The sequence below is a fragment of the Pleurodeles waltl genome, chromosome 8 (assembly GCF_031143425.1).
Source record: "Pleurodeles waltl isolate 20211129_DDA chromosome 8, aPleWal1.hap1.20221129, whole genome shotgun sequence".
NCBI lineage: Eukaryota > Metazoa > Chordata > Amphibia > Caudata > Salamandridae > Pleurodeles > Pleurodeles waltl.
Genome location: NC_090447.1, coordinates 84,980,831 through 85,008,457, shown reverse-complemented (window position 1 = coordinate 85,008,457; position 27,627 = coordinate 84,980,831). Strand labels below are relative to the sequence as shown.

The following is a 27,627-nucleotide window of genomic DNA, read 5'->3' as shown; positions in this document are numbered from 1 at the left end:
TAACGTGAACCTCCGCATTCATAATCAAAAGCCACCTCTGTGGACTAGACGCGCCAACGCCAGATCATTTAAAAAGTAAAGGAAAACAGAAACACCAGTGCAGAACCAAACACACATCATGGAGGATTTCAACCAGACACGCTCTGGCAAATGAAAAAAGCACCAAAGCAAACAACAAAGGATGTTGGCTAATTGCTTGTTTGTGTTCGTTAAGTGCATGTGTTGTTGTTTAAGGCGAGGGAAGGTCATTGTTATCCTGGGTCTGAATATTATGTACAGTGCAATGGGAATAAAGGGCCGAGTTTCAGTGTAGACAGACCTGTCAAACAAATACACTGTGTGGGTGTCCGGTGTGCCTGGCAGCGCCTCTGCTGGGTATATAGCCCTCTGTGTCAGTGCAGGCACACACTTGGTTACAGGACCTTCATTGTGCCGTAGGTGTGTGGTGTGGTGTGTGGTTTTGTAACTGTATGTCATCAGAGCTGCCAAGCTCCCATACTGCTTGTGACATGTCCATGTTTTGAGTGCATTTGCCGTTTGCGTGTGACATTCAAATGGTTTTGTGACACTTTTCTACAGTAATAAGACACATTTCAGAAAGGATTGTGAGACACCTACAGCTATTTGCACTTTTTTTTAGTCAACAGCAAAGTTGCATTCTGGGATTTGTAGTTTTGTTCGTAGAGATTGCTGGAGGACAGAGAAGTAGATTTGTTGAATCTTCCTGGCATCTATGCCAGCCACCTGGATACATTTTTGTCAAGCTCAGGTCCAGGCAGAAATGTAGGTGATACTACAGCATTGTTTTTTCTGCTGTATTCAGTTTATTAGGTGACAACTGCTAGGGGCATGTAATGACTGTGAATCAACCCTTGCTGGCGTTGTGCTCAAACTTACAAAAGCTACTTCTGCTACACACAATAGCATTTGCAAATGATTGGTTTATTATTTTCACTATCAAATTAACTGGAATTATAGTTCATCTCGCATGGCTTTGTGTTGAGATCTATATACAAATAAACAATGCCTCAAGCCTGCAGCACTATCTTTATATAAAAGAACTTTCAAACTTGAGGTTGTGATTGACAGGAAGAAAAACATGGTATACTCGAACTTCGAGCAGGCTGGAAAAATACTGATTAAAACTCAGTCAGCAATATGTGAGGGAGAAACTAACCCTAAAACCTCTTGACAGCTGCACACATCGATAAAGAAGGAAATCAGGCTTGCCTAACAAGCCAGGCTTATGAAACTTATTCCTTTTATTTTAAAAAATGGAGCTTGAAAATGCAGCTTTTTATCCCATTTTTGTTAAATTAGATTTGCACATGAAACGGCGACTAAGCTCCCCAAAAAATGCTGTGCCACACTGCCCTCTCTCCACCACCCCTAGGACGAAGCCCAGCCCCACCACTCACAAACTTCACCAGCCGCCACTGGCCACTACAGTGTATGATATTCCACTGTCAGCTTCTCCACTATAACCACTGCACTCTGTCACTTCATTCTACTCCACTTCATTCTATTCCACTCCACTCTATGCTAGCCCACTCTACGCCACTCTACACCAGTCTGCTATACGCTATTCTACTATATGCCACTCCACTCTGCTTCTCCACTATACTCTATTACAGTGTATGCTACTATAATGTATGCTATTTCACTGTACGCCACTCCAGTCTTTGCCACTCCCCTCTACACCTCCCCACTTTGCCATACCATTCTATGCCACTCCCCTGTATGTAACTGTATTTAACTCTAACCAGTGTTTGTCTCTGCACTCCACCCCACTCCACTCTACAACACTCTTCCATATGTTATTCCACTATATGGAACTACACTCTAAGCCACTGCAGTCAGCAAGACTACCGTACACCACTCCATCCTACGCCATTGCACTCTGTGCTGTTTCACTGTATGTAAATCCACTCCACTCTACGTCACTCCACTATACTCCACTGAACAACATTATACATCACTCAACTGCAGTCTAAGCCCGTTCACTGTACCACACTATACTCTACTGTTTAGCACTACACTGTACAACAATGTTCTCCTCAATGCCACCATAGAACACTCTAATTTACTCTATAGCACTTTACAACACTCTACTCATCTCCCTCTACGCCGCTCCTCCACAGTTAATATAGTCTATTCCATCACACACGACTCCACTGTACTCCACTACTGCAGTCTATGGCACTTCACTGACCTCCACCTTTTTCTCCAGAATGTGGTAGCGGCCAGTCCATTTGTTCTGGAGGGCCATGGGGGCCACAAGCTCCAACACCCACATCAATTGCCATGGATGATACTCCGGCATCATAGTCTTCTGGTCATTCCCAAGCTCAATAAGCTTTAGGCTGTCCTGCAGCTTGCTTTCTTCATGTACTCTGCTATGCAGGACGGTAGACCTAACATATAATAATCCAGCTTTTGGGCTCTTTCAGAGGTTTTTTCCATGCGTCTCTAAACAAACACAATGCCCTCTTATAGGATGGCCAAACAGTAACTCAAAGGGGCTAAAATCAATCCCTTTCTGTGACACCGCTGTGTAAAAAAACAAACAGCAGGCATGGGAGGTGAACTTCCCACCTCATCCCGAGCTTGTATAAGCCCATGATCATGCCCTTAAGGGGCTTATTGAATTTTTCCATCAGACCATTGGTCTGGGGATGGTATTGGGGTGATGAACTTGTATGATAGGCAGACATAAAGTTAATCCCCCTGTCTGAGACCATGTCCTTGTGAAAGCCTCTGGTGAAGATGCTAAGTATGGCTCTGGCCACTGTGGGAGCAGTGATTGTCTTGAGGGGTATTTGAGTATCTGGTGGCATGGTCCACTACCATCAAGATATATATCTGTTCCCAAAGGAACTTGGTGGGCGTAGGGGACCAACAATGTCAATCCCCACCCTCTCAAAAGTAGTCCCAACGTCTGGCAGTGGTATCAAGGGAACCTTTAGCTTACCCCCTGTCATGCCACTGGCTAGGTGGATACATTGGAGCTGCAAAATGCCTTGACCTTGGCAGACATAAAGGGCCAATAGAAATGTTGAGCAACCTGTTCCAGGTCTTGGTTTGTCTTAAAAGTCCAGTTAAGAGTAGGTCATGAGCCAATATGTAGAGGAACTCTCTGTAGTTCAGCGGAACAACAACTCTTCTGGTTGCCCCTAGTTTGTGGTCCCTGGCCTCAGTACAAAAAACTCCATCCTTCTAGTAGACTCTTTGGAAACCAACAACATCACCCTTTTTTTGCCTTTTCTTGCCTGGTGCAGACCACCTCAGGCCCTCAAGAGTGGGACAATCCCTTTGTCCCTGGCACAGCTCCTCTCTGATAGGTCCACTAGCTTCTTGCAATTCTGTCAAATCAGGCAGACCTTGTAGGGGTGGAGTCCCTCTTTCTGGCACCAGATCTTCCCCCTCAGGGTTGGAATCCCCTTGGACCTCTTGAGTTCCTTGGGATGGCTCACCAGACCCTTTGCCCTCTCACTTGCTCTTGGAGGCTTTGACCATTGTTCCAGGGTCCAAGTGTCCATTACTCCCCTGATGTGCAGTCTGTGTATTCATCACAGCACAGACATACTCAGGCAGGTCCAGCATCTGAGCACTGACCTGCCTTTCCACCCCTGACCACTCAGAAGCTTCAACATCATTTCCCAATAGACAGTCTACTGGGAATGCAAGAGACACAACTACCTTCTTAGGGCCTGTCCCACCTACCCAGTCCAAGCTCGTCATTGCCATGGGATGGAGATTAGCTCTGTTATCTGCATAGGTACTTGGTGAAACATACCAGGGAGAACCTGCTAAAGGGAAACCAGTTTGTCCAACCCCATGGTCAGTCACACTGGCTCCTGTATCCCTCAGAGTCTCAACCTCTGTCCCTTTGATTTCAGGCCTTTGCCTGTACTTCTCAATGCTTGGAAATAAGGTTGCCAAGGTTGCAACTTCCACCCCACCCACAGAAAGAAGGTCACCTGTGAAAACCCATTCCCCATTTCCAGGCATACTTTCACCCCTACACTTGCAATCCCCTTAGACCGCCCACCAGTGGAGGGGCTTCTTTAAGCAGTTTGCAGCTCCCTGTTTGTGTCCTGACAGCAAACAATTAAAACACAACCCTCCCTTTGTAGGGTCAAAATTTCTTTCCGGATACCCCTTGTCCTTATAATCGGAATAGTTCTTGGAATTCCCTCCTTGGTCTGGAATTTGGGAACCTTTTGAGGACTGTTTCTGCCTTTTATCTTGGTTAACCAGGGCTTTCCCTGATCACCTCCATGTTTCTTCTTCGTCACCCGGGGGCAAACCCACACATCAGCTGTCTAGCCCAGCTCCCTGTGATTATACATCTTAGAGTCAACTAAGAGTCAACTAGATAATGATGTAACGTTTCCGATGTGCAATTTGCTCATATGTACTCTTTCATGACTAAATTGTACAGCCCCTCATAGGTACTTAGCTTGTTACATTGTATCCCATGCCATGACATACATGTCTACAAAGTCAACCCATGACTTGGTACTGACTTCCTGGGTGTCTCTAAACTTCATCCTGTTCTGCTCAGGGTTTAGACCAAACCTTCTGATAAAGCTCTGATTCAGGTGGGGATATGAGCCAGCCTCTTCTCCTTCTAAGGTCTAGAGCCGGTCTTTTCCCGCCACTGAGATCAAGGCCCACAGGAGTAAACACTAGTATTGAGAACTCACCCTCCTCATCTTGAGGGCCCCCTCAAAAGCTATCAGCCATTTGTTAATGTCATCCATCTCCTGGTACCTGGGGACAATCCCCTTGGGTAGTCCTGGGTCAAACCCACTAACCCTGGACACTTCTGTCTCAGCTTCACTGCCACCATTCTTGCAAGACTGTAACAGCTGTTTGGCCCTCAGGTCCTACTCTTTAAAAATAAGTTCATGAGCTAACAGTATTTTTTTCTCTCCTCCATCTTGAGTTTGACCATCTGCAACCTGAGCTCCACATAAACGTCCAAGTCTGCCATCTCCTCTGGGGACAGAAATTGGGAAAACACACTGCTTTCCGCTCCGGGAGGCAAGACATCCCCTTCCCATGTGTGCTGCATCTCAGGAACTGTTTCCAGGTTCTCTCCTTTCTTCTCCAACTCATTTTCCTCATCCTGGTCCTCTATTGCTGTCAAGCGACTGCTGAAGCCAAATGAAGTATATAGGTCTCATGGTTCCTGAAATATTACATCAAAACTGCAACACATCTGCCATTTTTAACAATATCATCCAGAAAAAATTGTCTCGGATCAGCAATGTCTACCCAAGCTAAATTATTTCCCTAATGATCCAAAATCCCAAATCAAATATGAAAATCTTTGGACAACAATTCTTTTACGGAGGAATGTCAGGTTTCCAGGATTACTTCTGTTGTTTTTCCCCTCAATAGTGGTCAGGGGATGTCTGTATGAAATCCAGTAATACTTGGTCACAGAAAGCAACTTTGTTGACATATCACATGGGGGTCGGGAGTCCCCTGAATATGATGAGGTCTAATAATAGTGTAATTGGGACATGGTCTGATAGACGTTGTACTACAATAGTGGGTTCTATCATTGCCTATCTAAGGGAAATTGTAACAAGAAAAAAGTCGGGTATGGTGCACGGGTGAGAAATATGTAGTCCCTTTCCCTCAGTGTAGTTCTCTCCATACATCCATCAAGTTTAAAACTTGTATTCCTTGTTGCAGTGCCAACGTGCGGGTTCATTATTATAGTATGCTATTGACCTATCATATTCCGGTTGTAGAAGGGCATTAAAGTCCACTCCTGCCAAGAGGCTTCCTTTTGGGAACTATGGGATAGGTGGGAAAGAAACTAGAAATAATTCTTCTATGCTTTTATTTGGGCCACATACAGATAATAGTGTGAGAAGGTGCATTCTCAGTACACCTGCAGCTCTTCCCTCTATAGCTGTAGATTTATATTGTAGAGTGAAGGATACATTCTGACTCCTCAAAATCGCTGTCCCTCCTCATTTTGCTTTAGTATGTAGACTGAAACTGGTGCTGGGACCTACATTTAGATTATCTGGGTAGATCTGCTAACCAAAATTAACATTGTGTATGTCAACTATTTAAGCAATGCTTTCCTCTTCCTAGGGGAATCAACTCAGTGAATGTTACTTAACAGTATGCTTAGTGGAGTCATAAAATAATTAGTATAGTAGTTGTTTTTCCCTCCTGAGCTAGAATAAATGTAACTCGCCAGTCTCCATCTTCTGAGAACTTTTCATCCTCTTCTGAATTTTGATTTCCTGATTGCTGTCATAAACCATTGTACTGTGTCCCTGCATGCCTTAAACTCCTGCATATTGGAACTAAATTCCTACCCATCCATTCCCCTGTTGCTCCTGTTACCTCCTACCCGCCACTTTCGTCTGTTGCTTCTTTTCCTTCCCACCTGCCTCTTCACCTGTTGCTTCTGTTCCCTCCTATCTGTCGCTTCCCCTGTTATTTCTGTTCCCAGCCACCCACCCCTTTCTCACCCGCCCCATTCCCTGTTGCTTCTGTTCCCTCCCACCCGCCCCATTCCCTGTTGCTTCTGTTCCCTCCCACCCGCCCCATTCCCTGTTGCTTCTGTTCCCTCCCTCTGCTCTGGATCCCCCTCCCACCCACCCCTTCCCCCGCTGCTCTGGATCCCCCTCCCACCCACCCCTTCCCCCGCTGCTCTGGATCCCCCTCCCACCCACCCTTTCCCCCGCTGCTCTGGATCCCCCTCCCAACCCGCCCTTTCCCCCGCTGCTCTGGATCCCCCTCCCAACCCGCCTTTTCCCCCGCTGCTCTGAATCCCCCTCCCACCCGCCCCTTCCCCCGCTGCTCTGGATCCCCCTCCCACCCGCCCCTTCCCCCGCTGCTCTGGATCCCCCTCCCACCCGCCCCTTCCCCCGCTGCTCTGGATCCCCCTCCCACCCACCCCTTCCCCCCCTGATCTCCTTCTCCGTCCCACCCGCCCCTTCCCCGTTGCTCTCCTTCCCCCTCCCTCCCACCCGCCCCTTCCCCCGTTGCTCTCCTTCCCCCTCCCACCCACCCCTTCCGTTGCCCTGGATCCCCCTCCCACCCATCCCTTCCCCCGTTATTGCTCTGGATCCCCCACCCCAGCCATTGCTCTGAATCCACCTCCCACCCACCCCTTCCCCCGTTGCTCTGGTTGACTTCCCCAGTTGCTCAGTTATCCCACCCACCCGCCCCTTCCCCGTTGCTCTGGATACCCCTCCCACCCGCCCCTTCCCCCGTTGCTCTGGATCCCCCTCCCACCCGCCCCTTCCCCCGTTGCTCTGGATCCCCCTCCCACCCGCCCCTTCCCCCGTTGCTCTGGATCCCCCTCCCACCCGCCCCTTCCCCCGTTGCTCTGGATCCCCCTCCCACCCGCCCCTTCCCCCGCTGCTCTGGATCCCCCTCCCACCCGCCCCTTCCCCCGCTGCTCTGGATCCCCCTCCCACCCGCCCCTTCCCCCGCTGCTCTGGATCCCCCTCCCACCCACCCCTTCCCCGTTGCTCTCCTTCCCCCTCCCTCCCACCCACCCCTTCCCCCGTTGCTCTCCTTCCCCCTCCCACCCACCCCTTCCGTTGCCCTGGATCCCCCTCCCACCCATCCCTTCCCCCGCCATTGCTCTGGATCCCCCACCCCAGCCATTTCTCTGAATCCACCTCCTACCCACCCCTTCCCCCCGTTGCTCTGGTTGACTTCCCCAGTTGCTCAGTTACCCCTCCCAACTGCCCCTTCCCCCGTTGCTCTGGTTCCCCTCCCACCCACCCCTTCCCCCTTTGCTCTGGTACCCCTCCCACACGCCCCTTCCCCTGTTGCTCTGGATCCCCCGCCCCTTCCCCCGTTGCTCTGGATCCCCCTCCCACCCGCCCCTCCCCCATTACTCTAGATCCCCCTCCCCCGTTGCTCTGGATCCCCCTCCCACCCGCCCCTTCCCCGTTGCCCTGGATCCCCCTCCCACCCGCCCCTTCCCCTGTTGCTCTGGATCCCCCTCCCACCCGCCCCTTCCCCTGTTGCTCTGGATACCCCTCCCACCCGCCCCTTCCCCCGTTGCTCTGGATCCTCCTCCCACCCGCCCCTTCCCCTGTTGCTCTGGATCCCCCTCCCACCCGCCCCTTCCCCCGTTGCTCTGGATCCCCCTCCCACCCGCCCCTTCCCCCGTTGCTCTGGATCCCCCTCCCACCCGCCCCTTCCCCCGTTGCTCTGGATCCCCCTCCCACCTGCCCCTTCCCCCGTTGCTCTGGATCCCCCTCCCACCCGCCCCTTCCCCCGTTGCTCTGGATCCCCCTCCCACCCACCCCTACCCCTGTTGCTCCTCCGACTCACCCCTTCCCCCCATTGTTCCTCCCACTCGCCCCTTCCCTTCATTGCTACGGTTTCCCTCCCACCCGCCCCTTTCCTTCGTAGCTACGGTTTCCCTCCCACCCGCCCCTTTCCTTCGTAGCTACAATTTCCCTCCCACCCGCCCCTTTCCTTCGTAGCTAGGGTTTCCCTCCCACCCTCCCCTTTCCTTCGTAGCTACGGTTTCCCTCCCACCCACCCCTTCCCTTCATAGCTATGGTTTCCCTCCCACGGACCCCTTCCCTACGTAGCTAGGGTTTCCCTCCTACCCACTTCTTCCCCTGTAGCTACGGTTACCTTCCCACACACCCCTTCCCCCCTGTAACTACGGTTCCCCTCCCATCCACCCATTCACCCATTGCTCTGGTTCACTTCCCCTGTTGCTCTGGTTCTCCCCCCACCCACCTCTTCCCCGTTGCTCTGGTTCACTTCCCCCATTGCTCCAGTTATCCCTCCCACCCACCCCTCACCCGTTGCTCCAGTTATCCCTCCCACCCACCCCTCACCCGTTGCTCCAGTTATACCTCCCACCCACCCCTCACCCGTTGCTCCAGTTATCCCTCCCACCCACCTCTCACCCGTTGCTCCAGTTATCCCTCCCACCCACCCCTCCCCCGTTGCTCCAGTTAATCCCTCCCACCCACCCCTCCCCCGTTGCTCCAGTTATCCCTCCCACCCCACCCCCGTTGCTCCAGTTATCCCTCCCACCCACCGCTCCCCTTGTTGCTCCAGTTATCCCTCCCACCCACCCCTCCCCTTGTTGCTCCAGTTATCCATCCCACCCCCTCCCCCGTTACTCTGGTTATCCCTCCCACCCACCCCTTCCCTACATAGCTGCGGTTTCCCTCCCACCCACCCCTTCCCTTCGTAGCTATAGTTTGACTCCCTCCTGCCCCTTCCCTTCGTAGCTATGGTTTCCCTCCCACCGACCCCTTCCCTCCATAGCTAGGGTTTCCCTCCTACCCACCCTTTACCCCTGTAGCTATGGTTACCTTCCCACACACCCCTTCCCCCTGCAGCTACGGTTCCCCTCCCATCCACCCATTCACCCATTGCTCTGGTTCACTTCTCCAGTTGCTCTGGTTATCCCTCCCACCCACCCCTTCCACAGTTGCTCTGGTTATGCCTCCCACCCACCCCTTCCACAGTTGCTCTGGTTATGCCTCCCACCCACCCCTTCCACAGTTGCTCTGGTACTCCCTCCCACCCACCCCTTCCCCCGTTGCTCTCGTTCTCCCTCCCACACACCCCTTCCCCGTTGCTCTGGTTCACCCTCCCACCCGCCCCTTCCCAATTGCTCTGGTTCACCCTCCCACCCACCCCTTCCCTGTTGCTCTGGTTCACTTCCCCAATGCTCTGGTTATCCCTCCCCCTGTTGCTCCGGTTATCCCTCCCATCCACCCCTCCCCCTGTTGATCCGGTTAGCCCTCCCACCCACCTCTTCCCCCGTTGATCCGGTTATCCCTCCCACCCACACCTTCCCCTGTTGATCCTGTTATCCCTCCCACCCACCCCTCCCCCATTGCTCCGGTTATCTCTCCCACCCACCCCTTCCCCCAGTGCTACGGTTATCCCTCCCACCCACCCCTTGCCCCGTTGCTCTAGTTAGACCACCCACTTCCCCTGTTGCTCCGGTTAGACCACCCACCTACCCCTTCCCCCGTTGCTCCAGTTAGACCACCCACCCACCCCTTCCTCCTTTGCTCCAGTTAGACCACCCACCCCTTCCCCCATTGCTCTAGTTAGACCACCCAGCCACCACTTCCCCCCGTTGCTCCGGTTAGACCACCCACCTACCCCTTCCCTGGTTGCTCCGGTTAGCCCTCCCACCCACTCTTTCCCCAGTCGCTCCGGTTAGCCCTCCCACCCACCCTTTCCCCGGTTAGACCTCCCACCCACCCTTTCCCCGGTTGCTCCGGTTAGCCCTCCCACCCACCCTTTCCCCTGTTGCTCCAGTTAGCCCACCCTTTACCCGGTTGCTCTGGATAGCACTCCCACCCACCCTTTCCCCGGTTGCTCTGGTTAGACCTCCCACCCACCCTTTCCCCGGTGGCTCCGGTTAGCCCTCCCACCCACCCTTTCCCCAGCTGCTCTGGTTAGCCCTCCCTCCCACCCTTTCCCCGGTTGCTCCGGTTAGTCCTCTCACCCACCCCTTCCCCCGTTGCTCTGGTCAGGGCTCCCACCCGCCCCTTCCCCTGTTGCTCTGGTTCCCCTCCCACCCGCCCTTTCCCCTGTTGCTCTAGTTCCCCTCCCACCCGCCCTTTCCCCTGTTGCTCTAGTTCCCCTCCCTCCCGCCCTTTCCCCTGTTGCTCTAGTTCCCCTCCCTCACACCCACCCCTTCCCCTGTTGCTCTAGTTCCCCCACCCTTTCCCTCATCTGCTTATCCCTCCCACCCAACCTTTCCCACGTTGCTCCGATTATCCGTCCCACCCACCCCTTCCCCCGTTGCTCCGGTTATACCTCCGACCCACCCCTTCCCCCGTTGCTCCGGTTATACCTCCGACCCACCCCTTCCACCGTTGCTCCGGTTATCCCTCCCACCCACCCCTTCCCCCGTTGCTCCGGTTATCCCTCCCACCCACCCCTTCCCCCGTTGCTCCTGTTATCCCTCCTGCTCACCCTTCCCCTGTTGCACCACTTGTCCCTCCCACCCACCCCTTCCCCCATTGCTCCACTTGTCCCTCCCACCCACCCCTTCCCCCATTGCTCCATTTAGACCACCCACTACTTCTGTTGCTCCAGTTAGCCCACCCACCCACCCCTTACCCCGTTGTTCTGGTTAGACCACCCACCCACCCCTTCCCTCTTTGCTCTGGTTAGCCCACCCACCCCTTCCACCGGTTGCTCCGGTTAGGCCACCCACCCACCCCTTTCCCGGTTGCTCCGGTTAGACCACCCACCCACCCCTTCCCCGGTTGCTCCAGTTAGCACACCCACCCACCCCTTCCCCGGTTGCTCCAGTTAGCCCATCCGCCCACCCCTTCCCCGGTTGCTCCGGTTATCCCTCCCACCCACTCTTTCCCCAGTTACTCCGGTTAGCCCAAACCACCCACCCTTTCCCCGGTTGCTCCGGTTAGCCCTCCCACTCACCCTTTCCCCGGTTGCTCCGGTTAGCCCTCCCACCCGCCCCTTCCCGCATTGCTCCAGTTAGCCCTCCCACCCACCCCTTCCCGCGTTGCTCCAGTTAGCCCTCCCACCCGCCCCTTCCCGCGTTGCTCCGGTTAGGCTTCCCACCCGCCCCTTCCCCTGTTGCTCTGGTTCCCCTCCCACCCGCCCCTTCCCCTGTTGCTCTGGTTCCCCTCCCACCCGCCCCTTCCCCTGTTGCTCTGGTTCCCCTCCCACCCGCCCCTTCCCCTGTTGCTCTGGTTCCCCTCCCACCCGCCCCTTCCCCTGTTGCTCTGGTTCCCCTCCCACCCGCCCCTTCCCCTGTTGCCCTGGCCCCCCACCCACCCGCCCCTTCCCCTGTTGCCTTGGCCCCCCTCCCACCCGCCCCTTCCCCTGTTGCCTTGGCCCCCCCCTCCCACCCGCCCCTTCCCCTGTTGCCTTGGCCCCCCCTCCCACCCGCCCCTTCCCCTGTTGCCTTGGCCCCCCTCCCACCCGCCCCTTCCCCTGTTGCCTTGGCCCCCCTCCCACCAGCCCCTTCCCCTGTTGCCCTGGCCCCCCTCCCACCAGCCCCTTCCCTGTTGCCCTGTTGCTCTGGTTCCCCTCCCACCCGCCCCTTTCCCTGTTGCCCTGTTGCTCTGGTTCCCCTCCCACCCGCCCCTTTCCGAGTTACCCTGTTTCTCTGGTTCCCCTCCCACCCGCCCCTTTCCCTGTTACCCTGTTGCTCTGGTTCCCCTCCCACCCACCCCTTTCCCTGTTGCTCTGGTTCCCATCCCACCCGCCCCTTTCCCTGTTGCTCTGGTTCCCCTCCCACCCGCCCCTTTCCCTGTTGCTCTGGTTCCCCTCCCACCCGCCCCTTTCCCTGTTGCTCTGGTTCCCCTCCCACCCGCCCCTTTCCCTGTTGCTCTGGTTCCCTTCCCACCCGCCCCTTTCCCTGTTGCTCTGGTTCCCCTCCCACCCGCCCCTTTCCCTGTTGCTCTGGTTCCCCTCCCACCCGCCCCTTTCCCTGTTGCTCTGGTTCCCCTCCCACCCGCCCCTTTCCCTGTTGCTCTGGTTCCCCTCCCACCCGCCCCTTTCCCTGTTGCTCTGGTTCCCCTCCCACCCGCCCCTTTCCCTGTTGCTCTGGTTCCCCTCCCACCCACCTCTTCTCCCTGTTGCTCTGGTTCCCCTCCCACCCACCTCTTCTCCCTTTTAATCTGGTTCCCCTCCCACCCACCCCTTCTCCCTTTTGGTCTGCTTCCCCTCCCACCCAACCCTTTTGCTCTGCTTCCTCTCCCAACCCACCCCTTCTCCCTTTTGCTCTGCTTCCCCTGCCACCCGCCCCTTCTCCCTTTTGCTCTGCTTCCATTCCCTCTTTTGCTCCGCTTCCCCTCCCACCCCTTCCCCCTTTGCTCTGATTCCCCTCCCACCCACCCCTTCCCCCTTTGCTCCGCTTCCCCTCCCACCCACCCCTTCCCCCTTTGCTCCGCTTCCCCTCCCACCACCCCTTTGCTCTGCTTCCTCTCCCACCCACCCCTTCCCCCTTCCCCTTTTGCTTCGCTTCCCCTCCCACCCCTTCCCCTTTTGCTTCACTTCCCCTCCCACCCACCCCTTCCCCTTTTGCTCCGCTTCCCACCCACCCCTTCCCCTTTTGCTCCGCTTCCCCTCCCACCCACCCCTTCTCCCTTTGCCATGCACTCCCCTCCCACCCACCCCTTCTCCCTTTGCCATGCACTCCCCTCCCACCCACCCCTTCTCCCTTTGCCATGCACTCCCCTCCCACCCACCCCTTCTCCCTTTGCTACGCTTCCCCTCCCACTCACCCCTTCTCCCTTTGCTACGCTTCCCCTCCCACCCACCCCTTCTCCCTTTGCTACGCTTCCCCTCCCACCCACCCCTACTCCCTTTGCTACGCTTCCCTTCCCACCCACCCCTACTCCCTTTGCTACGCTTCCCCTCCCACCCACCCCTACTCCCTTTGCTACGCTTCCCCTCCCACCCACCCCTACTCCCTATGCTACGCTTCCCCTCCCACCCACCCCTACTCCCTTTGCTACGCTTCCCCTCCCACCCACCCCTACTCCCTTTGCTACGCTTCCCCTCCCACCCACCCCTACTCCCTTTGCTACGCTTCCCCTCCCACCCACCCCTACTCCCTTTGCTACGCTTCCCTTCCCACCCACCCCTACTCACTTTGCTACGTTTCCCTTCACACCCACCCCTACTCCCTATGCTACGCTTCCCCTCACACCCACCCCTTCCCCCTTTCCTCCGCTTCCCCTCCCACCCACCCCTTCCCCTTTTGCTCCATTTCACCTCCCACCCACCCCTTCTCCCTTTTGCTCCGCTACACCTCCCACCCACCCCTTCTCCCTTTTGCTCCGCTTCCCCTCCCACCGACCCCTTCTCCCTTTTGCTCCGCTTCCCCTCCCACGCACCCCTTCTCCCTTTTGCTCTGCTTCCATTTTTCCTTTTGCTCCGCTTCCCCTCCCACCCACCCCTTCCCCCTTTGCTCCGCTTAGCCTCCCACCCACCCCTTCTCCCTTTGCTCCGCTTCCATTTTTTTCTTTTGCTCCACTTTCCCTCCCTTTACCCCGTTGCTCCGCTTCCCCTCCCACCCACCCCTTCCCCCTTTGCTCCGCTTAGCCTCCCACCCACCCCTTCCCCCTTTGCTCCGCTTAGCCTCCCACCCACCCCTTCTCCCTTTTGCTCTGCTACCCCTCGTATTGAAACACGTATTGAAGTAGATTTCTGAACTTTACCACATATGGAAGCCATGTCGTCAGCCTATGGTAGGTGCAGCACACTACAGAGTTTCTTTCTCTTCATCATCTTATTGGCAAGCATGAGCCAAGAATGCATTGCTTGTTAGAATACAGAAATGACTGCTTTCTTCCTAGTTGCTAGCTGCAGCTTATTTTAGAGAACAGACTGACAAGTGAAGCTTTGAGACCCGCCTCACTGTCCCTGACGCTTCTCTATATTCAGGTGACTCTAATAGTGAGTGTGGCACCAGCCCTCAAAGCGCTCCCCACCCCACCTACCTCCTCACGATCCAAGAAGCCGCAGCACAGGAAGGGACACTCCCATGTTATGAAGGTCTGAGGCCATCGCAGAGTGAAGATAAAACCTCTACCCCGCTTCCCTGTAAACATATCTATCTCCATCTATTTGACCATGAGGTCAGAATACCACATATATGACTACAATTAAAGTTCAGCCATGATGGTTGTGGTGGTGACAGTGTGCTTCAATGCCCATGTATCACCAATGTATGGAATAACTTGTTCATTGTCCAAAGTATGTCGTTATGCCTGTCCATCATTTCAAGGCGAATATGCTACACAATTGAAGTGACCTCTAAACATAATGACCCAATATGTGGACAGAGCAATCAAACTGGTGAGCATTTCCCAGCCCAAAGCAGAGACGTGCAAGCAATGACCCCTATAGAAGAATCTACGATTTTGATTTCCTGCAAAAACTGGTAATGTTTAGAGCATCTAAAGAGGTATAGCCATAATGCTGCACTTGTTTTACTAAGTAACCATGTCCATTTTCTTTTGCAGATTGGAAATGTGGTCCTGATTGTCTTCGTCAGTTACTTTGGAAGCCGGGTCCATAGGCCTCGTGTGATTGGCTGTGGTGCTTTGCTAGTCTGTGTTGCTGGATTTATCATGTCTCTTCCTCACTTTATGGTGGGACCATACGAATATGATCAGTCTATTGCAAGTAAGAAATTACTCCGCTCAGATATAATTTGAAATGCAAGCTGATGTTGTTTTTTGTTTTTTGACACTAGTCTAGAAACAGGACGTTAGACACCTAGGACCCTACGCATAACTCCATTTGTGCAGCTGAGAAACTTGCAAGCGCCATGGCTTGTGCTGCACGTTTAAATTAACGTGATATATTCACTAAACACTTAAGAACTAACGCTGAGTTTTAGCCATATGTAATTTTGCATCGGTAAATCTGCTCACTGGGCAGGGATAGGGCAACCCAGGGCCAGATGGCATATTTAATTATTTATGTATTTTATTTTTTTAGCAGATTTCTATAGTGCAGGGTCACCCAGCGTATAGATGTGCTTTACAGGTTAACATGTGGCCTTAGACAGAACTGCTAAATTATACCTTAGAAGAAAAGTGGTACCTGCATACACGGTACTGGGTCAAACACTAAGTAGAAGGGAAGAATGCAGGTGCTGGTGATGAAGTGGTACAGGAGGATGGGTAAAGGGAAGAGGGTTGGTGGGAGAATGTAAGGAGGAAGGGAGAGGTAGGACGCTGAGGGTGAAGACAGGAGAGAGGGTAGGGGGTGAGGAAGAGTAGGGTTAACACATTTCATTGATATTGAAAGTTATTGAACACCAATATCCTTTTTTGAATAGTCTCAAAACTTTGAAAGGACTATTTCTACCTTGAAGCTAGATGTAATACTTTCATTAGTGGGATCACATCCCTATCCAATGTTTTCCTTATTCCTGAAATGGTGGGTCCAGGGAGGGTGTTGGTTGTACGCAGGGAAAATGCTTCCACATAGACAAAGAGAAACAAAGGTTCGATTATGCAAGTGCAGCTTTGCAATACATGTACACGTGTGTAAATTTACAAGAGTCCATTAACACGAGTAAATGCTTATGTAAGAGATAATACTGGAGACATGTTACTGTTGCTACTTTTCAGTCCTGGCCATTAATTTGTCATAAAGAAGATCTTTTGTATTCTTCTTCAGTAGATGCTGCAATCAGCAGCAGACCCCAGGCAGAATGCAGCATTTTGCAAAAATTTGTCGAAGGCATCAAAAGGGCTCACAGTAATGTAACTAGTATGCTAGCACTTTCCAAAGTGTGGTATGCACCCCCCCCCCGGAAACAAAGGTTATGCTTGTTGCTATTCATGATGAACCTTTCAAGATTAACATACTTGGCTAACAATCAATTTAGCTAAAGATGAGAGGTTTCATATAGTGCAGGTTTTGTGGCTAGTGGGAGAGGTTGCTGGAAATAGCTTCACTAAGCCCTCTCACACGGAAACTTCATAAGACAAGCGCTGGCAAAATCATTAGGACTGGCAACATCCGCCAGCTTTTTGGCATTTTTTGTACTTGTTTTCACATGGCTTTTGCAAAAGTTTGTTTGGAAAGCTGTCTGTCAATTTCTGACTGTTAGAAATGGGGTCTTTGGTTGACAGCCAGGTCACCCCCTGTTCAAGCAAGGACCCTCACTCTTGTCAGGGTAAAAGAGAATCACCCTCAGCTAACCCCTGCTTACCCCCTTGGTAGCTTGGCAGAGCAGTAGGCTTAAATGCAGAACGCTAGGTGTAAAGTATTTGTACCAACACACACAGTAACTTAATGAAAACACTACAAAATGACACAACACCGGTTTAGAAAAATAGGAAATATTTATCTAAACAAAACAAGACCAAAACGACAAAAATCCAACATACACAAGTCAAGTTATGATTTTTTAAAGATTAAACTCAAAAATAGCACTTAGAAACAAAAATGCTTCGGTGAGATGTTAACACGGCGTCGTGACGGAGTCGTTCCCAACACGCCGACACCAGCGGCTCCGGACACAGAGTCGTGTAGACCCCCAAGTACAGTACCTTTGGTGAAGAGTGAAAACAAGCTGATGCGCGAAGTCGGGAATCGCGGCGTCTGTGCGAAACGTTGAATCCGTGCACTTCGAGCGGCGGCGGTCACGACGTGGTGCGGCGACTTCCACGGAGTCGCGGACTTCAACGGGGCTGCTGTGGCGTTGGGCCTGCGAAGAGCGTCGCGTTCCAGCAAAGGTCACGGCGTCAGGTGCAGGCGGCGTCGGTCTGAAGTGGTCCGAAGTCGATTTCCTTGGATTCCACCAGCTTTCCTTTCAAGGGCCCAGGGACTGGATAGGGCACCACTTGTCAGAGCAGGAGTCTCTCCAGAGACCCCAGGTGCTGGCAGAGAGAAGTCTTTGCTGTCCCTGAGACTTCAAACAACAGGAGGCAAGCTCTAAATCAAGCCCTTGGAGATTTCTTCACAAGATGGAAGGCACACAAAGTCCAGTCTTTGCCCTCTTACTCTGGCAGAAGCAGCACTGCAGGAAAGCTCCACAAAGCACAGTCACAGGCAGGGCAGCACTTCCTCCTCAGCTATCAGCTCTTCTCCAGGCAGAGGTTCCTCTTGGTTCCAGAAGTGTTTCTAAAGTCTGTAGATTTGGGTGCCCCTCTTATACCCATTTTAGTCTTTGAAGTCACCTTTCTTCAAAGGGGACTCACACCTACTTGTGAAATCCTGCCTTGCCCAGGCAAGGCCTCAGACACACACCAGGGGGTTGGAGCCGGCATTGTCAGAGGCAGGCACAGTCCTTTCAGATGAGAGTGACCACTCCACCCCTCCCTCCTAGCAGAGATGGCTAATCAGGAAATGCAGGTTACACCCCAGCCCCCTTTGTGTCACTGTCTAGTGTGAGGTGAAAAACAACCCAACTGTCAAACTGACCCAGACAGGGAATCCACAAACACGGCAGAGTCACAGAATGGTTTAAGCAAGAAAATGCTCACTTTCTAAAAGTGGCATTTTCAAACGCACAATCTTAAAATCAACTTTACGAAAATATGTATTTTTAAATTGTGAGTTCAGGGACCCCAAACTCCACATGTCCATCTACTCTCTAGGGGAATCTACACTTTAATCATATTTAAAGGTAGCCCCCATATTATCCTATGAGAGAGACAGACCTTGCAACAGTGAAAAACAAAGTTGGCAGTATTTCACTGTCAGGACACATAAATCACATTACTATATGTCCTCCCTTATCCATACACTGCACCCTGCCCTTGGGGCTACCTAGGGCCGACCTTAGGGGTGCCTTACATGTAAGAAAAGGGAAGGTTTAGGCCTGGCAAGTAGGTACACTTGCCAAGTCGAATTTACAGTGTAAAAATACACACACAGACACTGCAGTGGCAGGTCTGAGACATGATTACAGAGCTACTTATGTGGGTGGCACAACCAGTGCTGCAGGCCCACTAGTAGCATTTGATTTACAGGCCCTGGCACCTCTAGTGCACCTTACTAGGGACTTACTAGTAAATCAAATAGGCCAATCATGGATAAACCAATTACATACAATTTACACGGAGAGCATATGCACTTTAGCACTGGTTAGCAGTGGTAAAGTGCTCAGAGTTGAAAAGCCAACAGCAACAGGTCAGAAACAGGTCAGAAAAAAATAGGAGGTAGGAGGCAGGAGGTGACCCTGCATAAGCAAAAGTCCAACACTGACTAAAGGCAAAAATGTTTTTTCATCTAAAAAAAAAAAAAAAGGCACACATTACCATTGTACTCCCGGCACTGAAGGAACTACGTTGTGTGTAGATTTGCTCCTTCTGAAAGGGCAGCATGTCGTAACTGACAACTGACAGTAAAGTCAGCCAATGGCTGAATGGGGTGAGGTGATGCCCCTTGATGTGTGGTCGAGTGGGTTGGAGAAAAATGTGACCACAGAACCACAGACAAATTAATATAGTATGGCTGAACACCCCTATCAGCAGCTGTCATACACGTACTTTTAGTAAATTCAAAAGCTATTGGCTAACACAGACCTACATATAGTTGTGTTATTGGCTGCTAACATCTAGTCTTTGAGAAAAAAAAGAAGGAAAGAAAGCAGGAAATGAGCAAAGAAAGAAGGCAAAAAGGAAAGAAAATATAGAAGGCAAAAAGGAAGGCCAGAAAGAAGGAAAGTAGGAGGGCAAGAAAGAAGGAAGGCAAGAAAGAAGGGGCAGCGGATTTAAAGACAGGTAGAAGGAAGGAAAGAGGGAAAGAAATAATTAAAACTAGAAAGAAGTGATTAAATCAGGAAAGAACGAGACAAATGAAAGGAAGCAAGAAAGGAGGCAAGAAAGAAGGTGAGGGGGAGAAAAGAGGGGAAGAAGAAAAGGAATAACAAGAAAAAAGATTGAAAGCAAAAAAAATGGAAAAAGAAATGAAAGACAGAAAACTGGAAAGAAATCATAACAAGCATTTGCAATGCAACGGGTCTCACGTTTGCTCATGTTAGAGCTGATCGCGTTGTAAACTCCTAACCCGACTTTTCATCTATCGGCAAAAGTGCTTTTATGTACCTAAACCGAAAAAGTTAAATTAACTGTGTAAAGCGCTCGACTTCTGCCAAGCGAAATCACGCTAATAAAATAGAGAAAAAGTAGTCCACGATCCAACAGAAAACAGCGAGCCTCGCATGTTTTTTGTACTTGGTCGCTGCGCTCGAGGAGGGCTAGCCACCGAAAAGGCATGACGTGTGCATGCCTTCGACTAATGAAAGCAAACAGATTTTATTAGGCAAGCCGACGAACCAATGAAACACACTGACGTGACGTCGACAGGGCTCCTAGCCCTTTTCTGATAACTAAAGCGTCTCGCTGCGATACGCATGCGCGAGCGCATGCAACGCAGGCTCGACCGTAAAAAGGAGGGGTGAAATAAAGATGGCAAGAGAGAAAGACGGCAAGAAGGAAGGAACAAAAGAAGGAACAAAAGAAACAAAGCAAGAAAGAAAGGAAAAAGGTAATGAAATAATAAAAGAAAAAAGGAATACAAAAGGAATACCAAAGGAAAAAAAATTAAGAAAAAAGCAAATCAAGAAGTAAGGAATGAATAAATAAAGGAATGAAAGAAAAAAGGAAAGAACTAAGGAATGAAAGAATGAATGAAAAAAGAAACTCAAGAAAGGAGGAAAGATGGAATGAAATAAAAAAACATAATGAAAGAAAGAAGAAATGAAAAAGGGAAAGAATGAAAGACAGGAGCAAGAGAAATGAAAGAAAAAAGGAAACAAAGAAAAGAAAGAAAGGAAAGAAGGAAATAAAAAGAAAATGTTACAAGTGATGCAAATTAAATATGATAAATACTAGTTTTCTTCCTGGGCAAAGTTTATTAATGAACCATTGGTGAAATTGAGCCCAGAACAAACGTGTTCAGAGGAATTTGACGATGCGATCTGTTATGCAGTGAAAAACCAGTAGTCAGAAAAAAAGGACATTTCAAAAGGAGCATACTGGGAAGGCTGCATAAGCACTGGTTCATGTGTGGCGAAAGTTATTAAAGTATTACACATTGGCAGCAATGGAGCTAAATCCTAGCAATAAATCTCACCATACCACTGCACTGAAAATACAGTCAGCATGCTGACATCTTGGTTAAAACATCTATTTTATGGATTGTCCCCATACCCCTAAAATCCAAAGTGCTGCACTCATTCTGCCACATGGACAAATTAACATGGCCTGTGGTACTAGTGTTTCCCTGACACAAGTTTGTACTTCTGAGATAAAGCATGGAGAATGGCTTGTATTCTTTCATTGTGCATCAATGAAATCAATGAGAATGTAATAAATCTAATGAAAATGTAACAAATCTATAATACTCTCATCAAAACCTCCTTTTTGTGTGATCACCCCAATTTGTGCTGATTGGTATAGACGGTCTTTCAACTCTACACACTGTATGACTGCTGACCAACCCTAAAAGCATGTGCAATGGTCCAATAAAAATAGTAAGATTGGCAACATCCCAAATGGTATGAGCACCCTGCCAGTAAGGTCCTATTATAAGATGTATGAAATATAATAATGACATGGAAGTTAAATTTCACATATGGACAAAAGCACATATTTTGCTGTCCACAAGGTAATTAGGAAAACATGGATTAAGGACTATGACCCTCATCCGACGGGATGGCAGTGAAGACCGCCACATTATGAGTGTGGCGGGTGGGCCTCTGCAAACCCGCCACATCCCCGCCTGTACCACCAGGGAGGTTGGACCTGCCGGGCCAGCGGTTAGCATCTCCGTACTGGTGGTCCAATGAAGACCACTGGCGGAATTGGGAGTCGGCTTTCCACCAGGCTTTCTGCGGCGGTAGCACTGCCATGAAAACCCTGGTGGAAAGGCTACCGGGAACAGGACATTTCTTTCCTGTCACTGGCACATAACTCCCCCACCCCCCTGCAAGCCCAGTACACTCTCTACCCCCTCAATACTAGAACCCCCCTCCCTGACCCCCCTACCAGAACAGCACCCTCTTCCCTAACCCCCTACCAGATTAGCACCCCATCCCCTCCTAGTATAGTGCCCCCTCCCCGCATACACACACGCAGAGACCCACACGCACCCTGCATACACTCATTCATGGACCCGCATGCACTCATTTACCAACACTAACATACATGCATTGACTCCCATGCATCCATACACGCATTCACTCACATGCATCCATACACGCATTCACTCACATGCATCCATACACGCACTCACTTCAACATCCATACTCTCATTCACTTCAACATACATATATGCATTCAACCACGCATACACACACCTATACACACACGCATAAACCCATGCATACAAACATGCATAAACACAAGCAACAAACATGCATACACACTTACATTCACACACGCAGACAACACCCACTCACACACGCACCCACACACCCCTTATCCCTCCCACCCCACTCCCCTGTTGGACGATCAAATTATCCTGTCCAACAAGTAGGTCGTCCGGCAGGGAACTGGTGCTTCCACCGCCTGCAACACCCCGCCATCAGGACACCGCCAGGCCGTATTACAGGTCATAATACGGCTGGTGGAGTCCTTTTGGCAGGGGTGTTGTGGAACCGCCCCTGCGCCTCTGACCGCCAGCATGACTACTGGAGGATTTCCACCCAAAATGTGGCGTAAATCCTTCAGTACTTGTGATATGGTGGGCGGAAGACCGCCAGCACTGGTAGACTTCTGGCACCCGCAGCTTTGGCGGTCTTGTGAAAATACTGCCAAAGTCATAATGTGGTGCCTGACTGCTGCAGCATTTACATTTGCAAACAGACCTTTCAGAATAACCCTTTATGACAGGAGGAAACCCTATTTTAAATAGTAAGTATTTCACTTCTATGTAGGAGGCCTTGTAGCCCACAAGGTATGGTGCCTATTACTTAAAAGGGTAACATGTAAGAATTTTTGGTTGGCAAATTTCTACAGTGACTAGCGCCCTAAAGCTATTTCACATTTTAGGGCTATGTCTGTATAGGTGTAAAGCAAATAATTGTTCAATAATTCTCCAATAATTCTGTATTAGTCAATGTTTCAGTCCCCAAGACAATTCAACCAAGAACCACTGTCATTATACATATGCTTGCTTTGTACATTGATGCCTCAGGGTGTCCTCGTAAACAGTTGTTCTACAGTGGTAGGTAGTACAGTCATTACCTCTTTCCAGATGTGCAACTTACTATGTAGGATCACCTGCTTCAAATTAGTATAAAACTAGTCAATTGAAAAACCAGATCAAAGGATGTGAGAGCTCAGTTTCAACTACTAACAATCCATCCAGCCGACTCTGCAGAAAAATCAACATCTAGACTATTCAGAATGCTGCTCCTGGTAGAATTTGTTTGGAGTAGAAATGCCGCAGGTTATGTCAGAAGGATGAAACACTCTTCATTCCCTCGCCATAACCTCTTACTAAAGACACAAGGCATCTTCTAATTTTTTATCTAAGTTAATTACCATGATATCCAGTGCTCTGAGACACCAAGACGGGTGAGAAGTGGCTTGATGTCTGCTCCCCTGCCTACTGGGATGATATAACATGATGACAAAAGAAACGTTCATCAGCTGGTGGCTACAAAATAAATATTGTTGCCCTATTTATGGTGACAAATTTACCAATCTTGAAAGGATGGAAGCCTTAGTGTAAACTGCTGTGCTTTGAGCTCTTGACCTTGAGTCCACTGTGTGTATTGCTGCACTGAGCCATCTTGCCGGTTTAGTCATCAGAGCATGGAGGTTGTACCTGTTACCTGAGTAACTAGCCCTTAGATTGGTACCTAAGTTGAGTATGTTCATTATCTTTGATGATCAAGGCTACTGGTGTAACATGTATCTGAGATAATAAAGTTGTTCAGATACATCTTATAAGAAGCACAAATCTGCCTTGTTGATTAAAATGGGAGTGATTGGTGGAGCAGCAGAGAAGCTGCCTAAAGTTCTGTACATATATTGACTGGGAGCAGAGGCTCCAATCAGTGACTGAAAAGAGAAAACGAAATTAAGCAAGTGCTGATAACAGCATCAGAAAAGTGGATGCTACACTGAAAAATAAGGCTACTCAATGAAGTACATGCATATGTAACATGAGTAACAGAATGTGACAATAAGTTTGATGAGTGACCATATTTCTCAGATGTAAAATAGTTTGTCATGAATATCAAGGGAGGTGGAAAGATACACCCAAACAAACAATAGAAGGATAGCGAGATCCAAGATGTGGTTGGAAATGTCTCAGGCAATGACTGAAGGATCCTGACCCAAAGAAATTGATGGATTAAGGAGGTTGACTCAATTACTATTATACATGTATTTTATACATGTTTAAATAAGGTCTTGAGTTACTTTAGACTTAAAACGAGTAATTGTGTACAAGGAGCTATGTGACCAAGGAGTAGATCATATTTTATTTACTGCTTCATACCACCTTGTTAGCTGTAAGAGGTGCTACAATTACCAAAAGTAATGCGCGTAAATGTATCTAGCTTGAAGGGATCAAACCAGAGTTGCTTCCTATTGAATTTTAACTTGTGACCCAGATCTGAAACCTGGGGTCAGCAGCAAGTACTTTCTGATTGTGAAATAGGTCAGAAGGTCCTCTGTTGCAATTGATTTAACAAATTGTAGGTGCCAATCATGAACAGTTAAAAATTGAGGCAGTAGAGTTTGCTGATCACTAACCTTCACAAATGCCTTAATCTTGACTTGAACTGACAACCTGTGTCGCACTGATCTATTGGCCTTCATGTATCGTGCCATTTTATGATCAGTAAGGCGCTGATTCTTATTATCAGGGACTTTCTGACAGCAAAATGACATTTTTTTCATTCACCATCCCAATTAGCAATTGCCGAATATTACCAAATTGCTAACTGGTGATGGGAATAGATACTGAATTGGTATTTTGAAGGAGTGTTTTAAGGGCACCCTTCCCAAATACTGATTCTTTTAGGGATGTATTAGTGTGTTGTGAGCAAAATCTGATGGTAAAACATTATTTTACCACCACAATAAAGGAGGTGGTAATGGGACCCTTTCCCTTTTGCGAATTTTCACAAAAATGTGAGACCACTGCCTGCTCACCAAAAATGTTTGTGTTATTTTTTTAAACACATCCCGTTTTCCTTTGAGGACAACAGGCTGTATTTTAGTGAAAAATTGCTTTATCTAAAACTGATATGATGGGATGCTGTCTGCAGCAGTCCACCATGCCTGTCATTGAAGTCAATTGTAGTGGATCTCAATGTATGACCGACCTCGTACATATTAATGAGGCATGTTGAATTTTGACCCACTACAAATCAGTGTTTTGAAAACCAATCTATTAATGCACCGGTTGGCTCTCAAAACACCAGTGGATTCATTAGAACTCAGTATGCAAATTGTGGGCTCTTCCGACAAACCCATTTTATACATTCCAATTTAAGAATCACAAATTGCGAATTGTTATTAGTCGCAATTTACGATTCCTTAAATGGAATTCGTACATGAGTCTCCTAGACTCTACAATGCCGGCCTTCAGCAATATAATCGCCAAGATTTCAGCTTGCACAATATCAAGTTTAGTAGATGTGGTACTAAAATAGTGAATCTGCACTCCTCATCTGTGCCTATCTTGATAATATTTTGGAGCCAAATCTTGATCCTCAGCCCGTGTCCATCTCTAGATTAATTTAAATAGTCAATTCGCTAAAGTGGAATTGGGTTTCCTTGGGCTGTATCCATGTTATGGAGTATCTCTCTTATGAATAACTTTATTTCAATAATGTTCTATGGTGACTAGCTGAATGAACTGTGTAATTGGGAAGATAAAAAAGAAAAAACATATGCTCTGTTTCAAAACAAACATTACAATTTCCTCCTAAACTTTAACCTACCGAACATCCATTTATGAGTGGTGATAGGTCTCTGATCTTTTGTTATCCAATGTTACAGGTGTGTACAGCAACCTGACTGACATTTGTCAGCTGGATGGGACCAGCACGACTTTGAACAATTCCAAGTGCACCAGTCATTCCACAAAGGCGACTACACATGTCCTCTCCTTCCTCTTCATTGGCCAGTTTCTCCTCGGAGTGGGTGGAGTCCCTATTCAGCCATTTGGTATTTCGTACATTGATGATTTTGCCAGCCAAAGGAACTCACCGCTTTACATAGGTAAGTTGTCCATATTCAAGCTGTCCATAACTGTTGCACTTAACTGGTATGCCTCTGTTTTTCTAGCGTTGTTCATACCATCATTAGTCTCCTTTTGTAGTGGTAGACAGGTATTCACCGCATGACTATCCACTATTTTATGGAAATTTGCCTTGACTTTCAAGGTCTTCTCCAGTGACTCTTTAATATGAAACATTGAGCTCTGGCTTTACAAAATCTTTCTCAGGATTATAAACGGCCAAGGTCGAGCGCGTGCTTACCTAAAAAAGTATCCAAATCCCCAGATTCAGGAAGAGGCTGTGCAGAACCAGACCTTTAAGTGAGGATGCAAGAGACAGGCAATTGACTATCCGCTGCAGTGTTACTGAGATCTGTTTCTCACCTGATGCTAAGGAACCTGAGCCAAAAGGCCTCTATAGCGTAGGTTGGGAGACCAAAGTTGCCTAAGTGTGGTCTTGCAGCCAACATCAGGATAAAGCAACAAATGTTTTTCAACTTTGTGACAATGTAAAATGTATTTTGCGAAGGCGCTCGTTCATCTTTAATAAAGATTTATATTGTGTCTTAAGTGCCTGTTTCTATGACTTATGTCCATGCAACTATATGCAGTTATGGGTGTGTGCAGTCAAGCATGTTAAACAGAGTCAGCTTATGCACTCAAAGTTGTTGTATAAATCCGGGACATTTATGAAGAAGCAAACACATTTTACAAAGTACGATTATGAAGACTGCAAGGATTATCTTGTATTACTTGCACAGCCTTTATTTTTAATGGATTTAATTAAAAAAGACCTTCATACACCATAAGTCAATTTTAGACATACAGACCTTTTTCATAATGTCTATTGAATTTATTACAAATTCATTATATTTTTTCAAAATCTCATGTGTTTTCAAATACTTCAGAACATAAATCAATTATACAATTAATACGAAAATCACAAATACAGAGAACAACTCTGAATATCATTCCTGAGCCCAACTCTGCACAATCAATAAAAACAAAAGATAAATAAAATGCCTAATCAATACAAACTCTGATTATATCTTTTGATCCTGACAGTTATCAAAACACATCCATAAACAACATTTTTTTAAAGGGAAAGACCCATATGAGGGTGCTAATAGAAGCCCAATAATCCAATATTAAGGTGCAGTCTATTTTAAGAGGGACCCCCAAGCACTTCTGCACCATACCAACGGGTTTCGATCTCCTTGGGGGCCTTTAATCTCTGAGATCTTCCTCGGGGTCATCCACTTATGCTAGCCGGTTACATTCATCACAATGCTGAGCATTTCTGTATTAAGAATATTATACAATATTTGTCTCTAAAGAGAAAGAGGTAAAACAATTAAACCTTCAGCTGTCACACATTGTGTGCTCTTATAAAAACATACCTTATTACAGGAAAAAAAAGCTCAATAACATTAAAGATGCTTCTGAAAAGATTTCTTTTTTTGGAAGCTAAAAAAACAGAAAAGGATCCATGGGCCATTGAAAACAGATGTGTGCGAAATTCACATAATTTGTTTTTGCGTAATTATGTGGATTATCTCCAAACTATGCATAATTATGTGAAATGAAAAATCCCTCATTTTGTGCTTGAATGTGCTGGGTTGAAATGCATCCTCTTGACAATTTTTTTTCACTAGGACACATTTGAATAAGAGCACTGTGAACAGCAGCTGCTCGGGTTCTGTTGTTTGAGTGCTGTCAAAGTAAATGATTTACACAAATGGCGCCTAATTACACAAAGTGGAGTTATTTCTGGAATCACGAAAAAACACGAAAATCCCCAAATTCCACAAATGACACAGGCATAATCTAGGTTTTGCCCAGAACTTCATAGAACTTTATTCAAAAGGAAAATAATGTCTTTGGAAATATTTCAAGGTAGTATCACCATATGGGGCACATCTAGTGACAGCTAGAGATACAGTG

The 27,627-nt window shown here is 48.8% G+C and overlaps 1 protein-coding gene across 1 annotated transcript in view; it reads left to right on the top strand.

Moving 5' to 3' along the window:
* Positions 1 to 27,627, top strand: part of SLCO2B1 (solute carrier organic anion transporter family member 2B1) — a 379,804-nt gene that overhangs the window by 134,770 nt on the left and 217,407 nt on the right. Inside the window, exons 4-5 of the mRNA XM_069203800.1 lie at positions 14,997 to 15,159; positions 25,464 to 25,685. Coding sequence (XP_069059901.1) covers positions 14,997 to 15,159; positions 25,464 to 25,685 — 385 coding nt within the window. The remainder of the gene's footprint in view (positions 1 to 14,996; positions 15,160 to 25,463; positions 25,686 to 27,627) is intronic.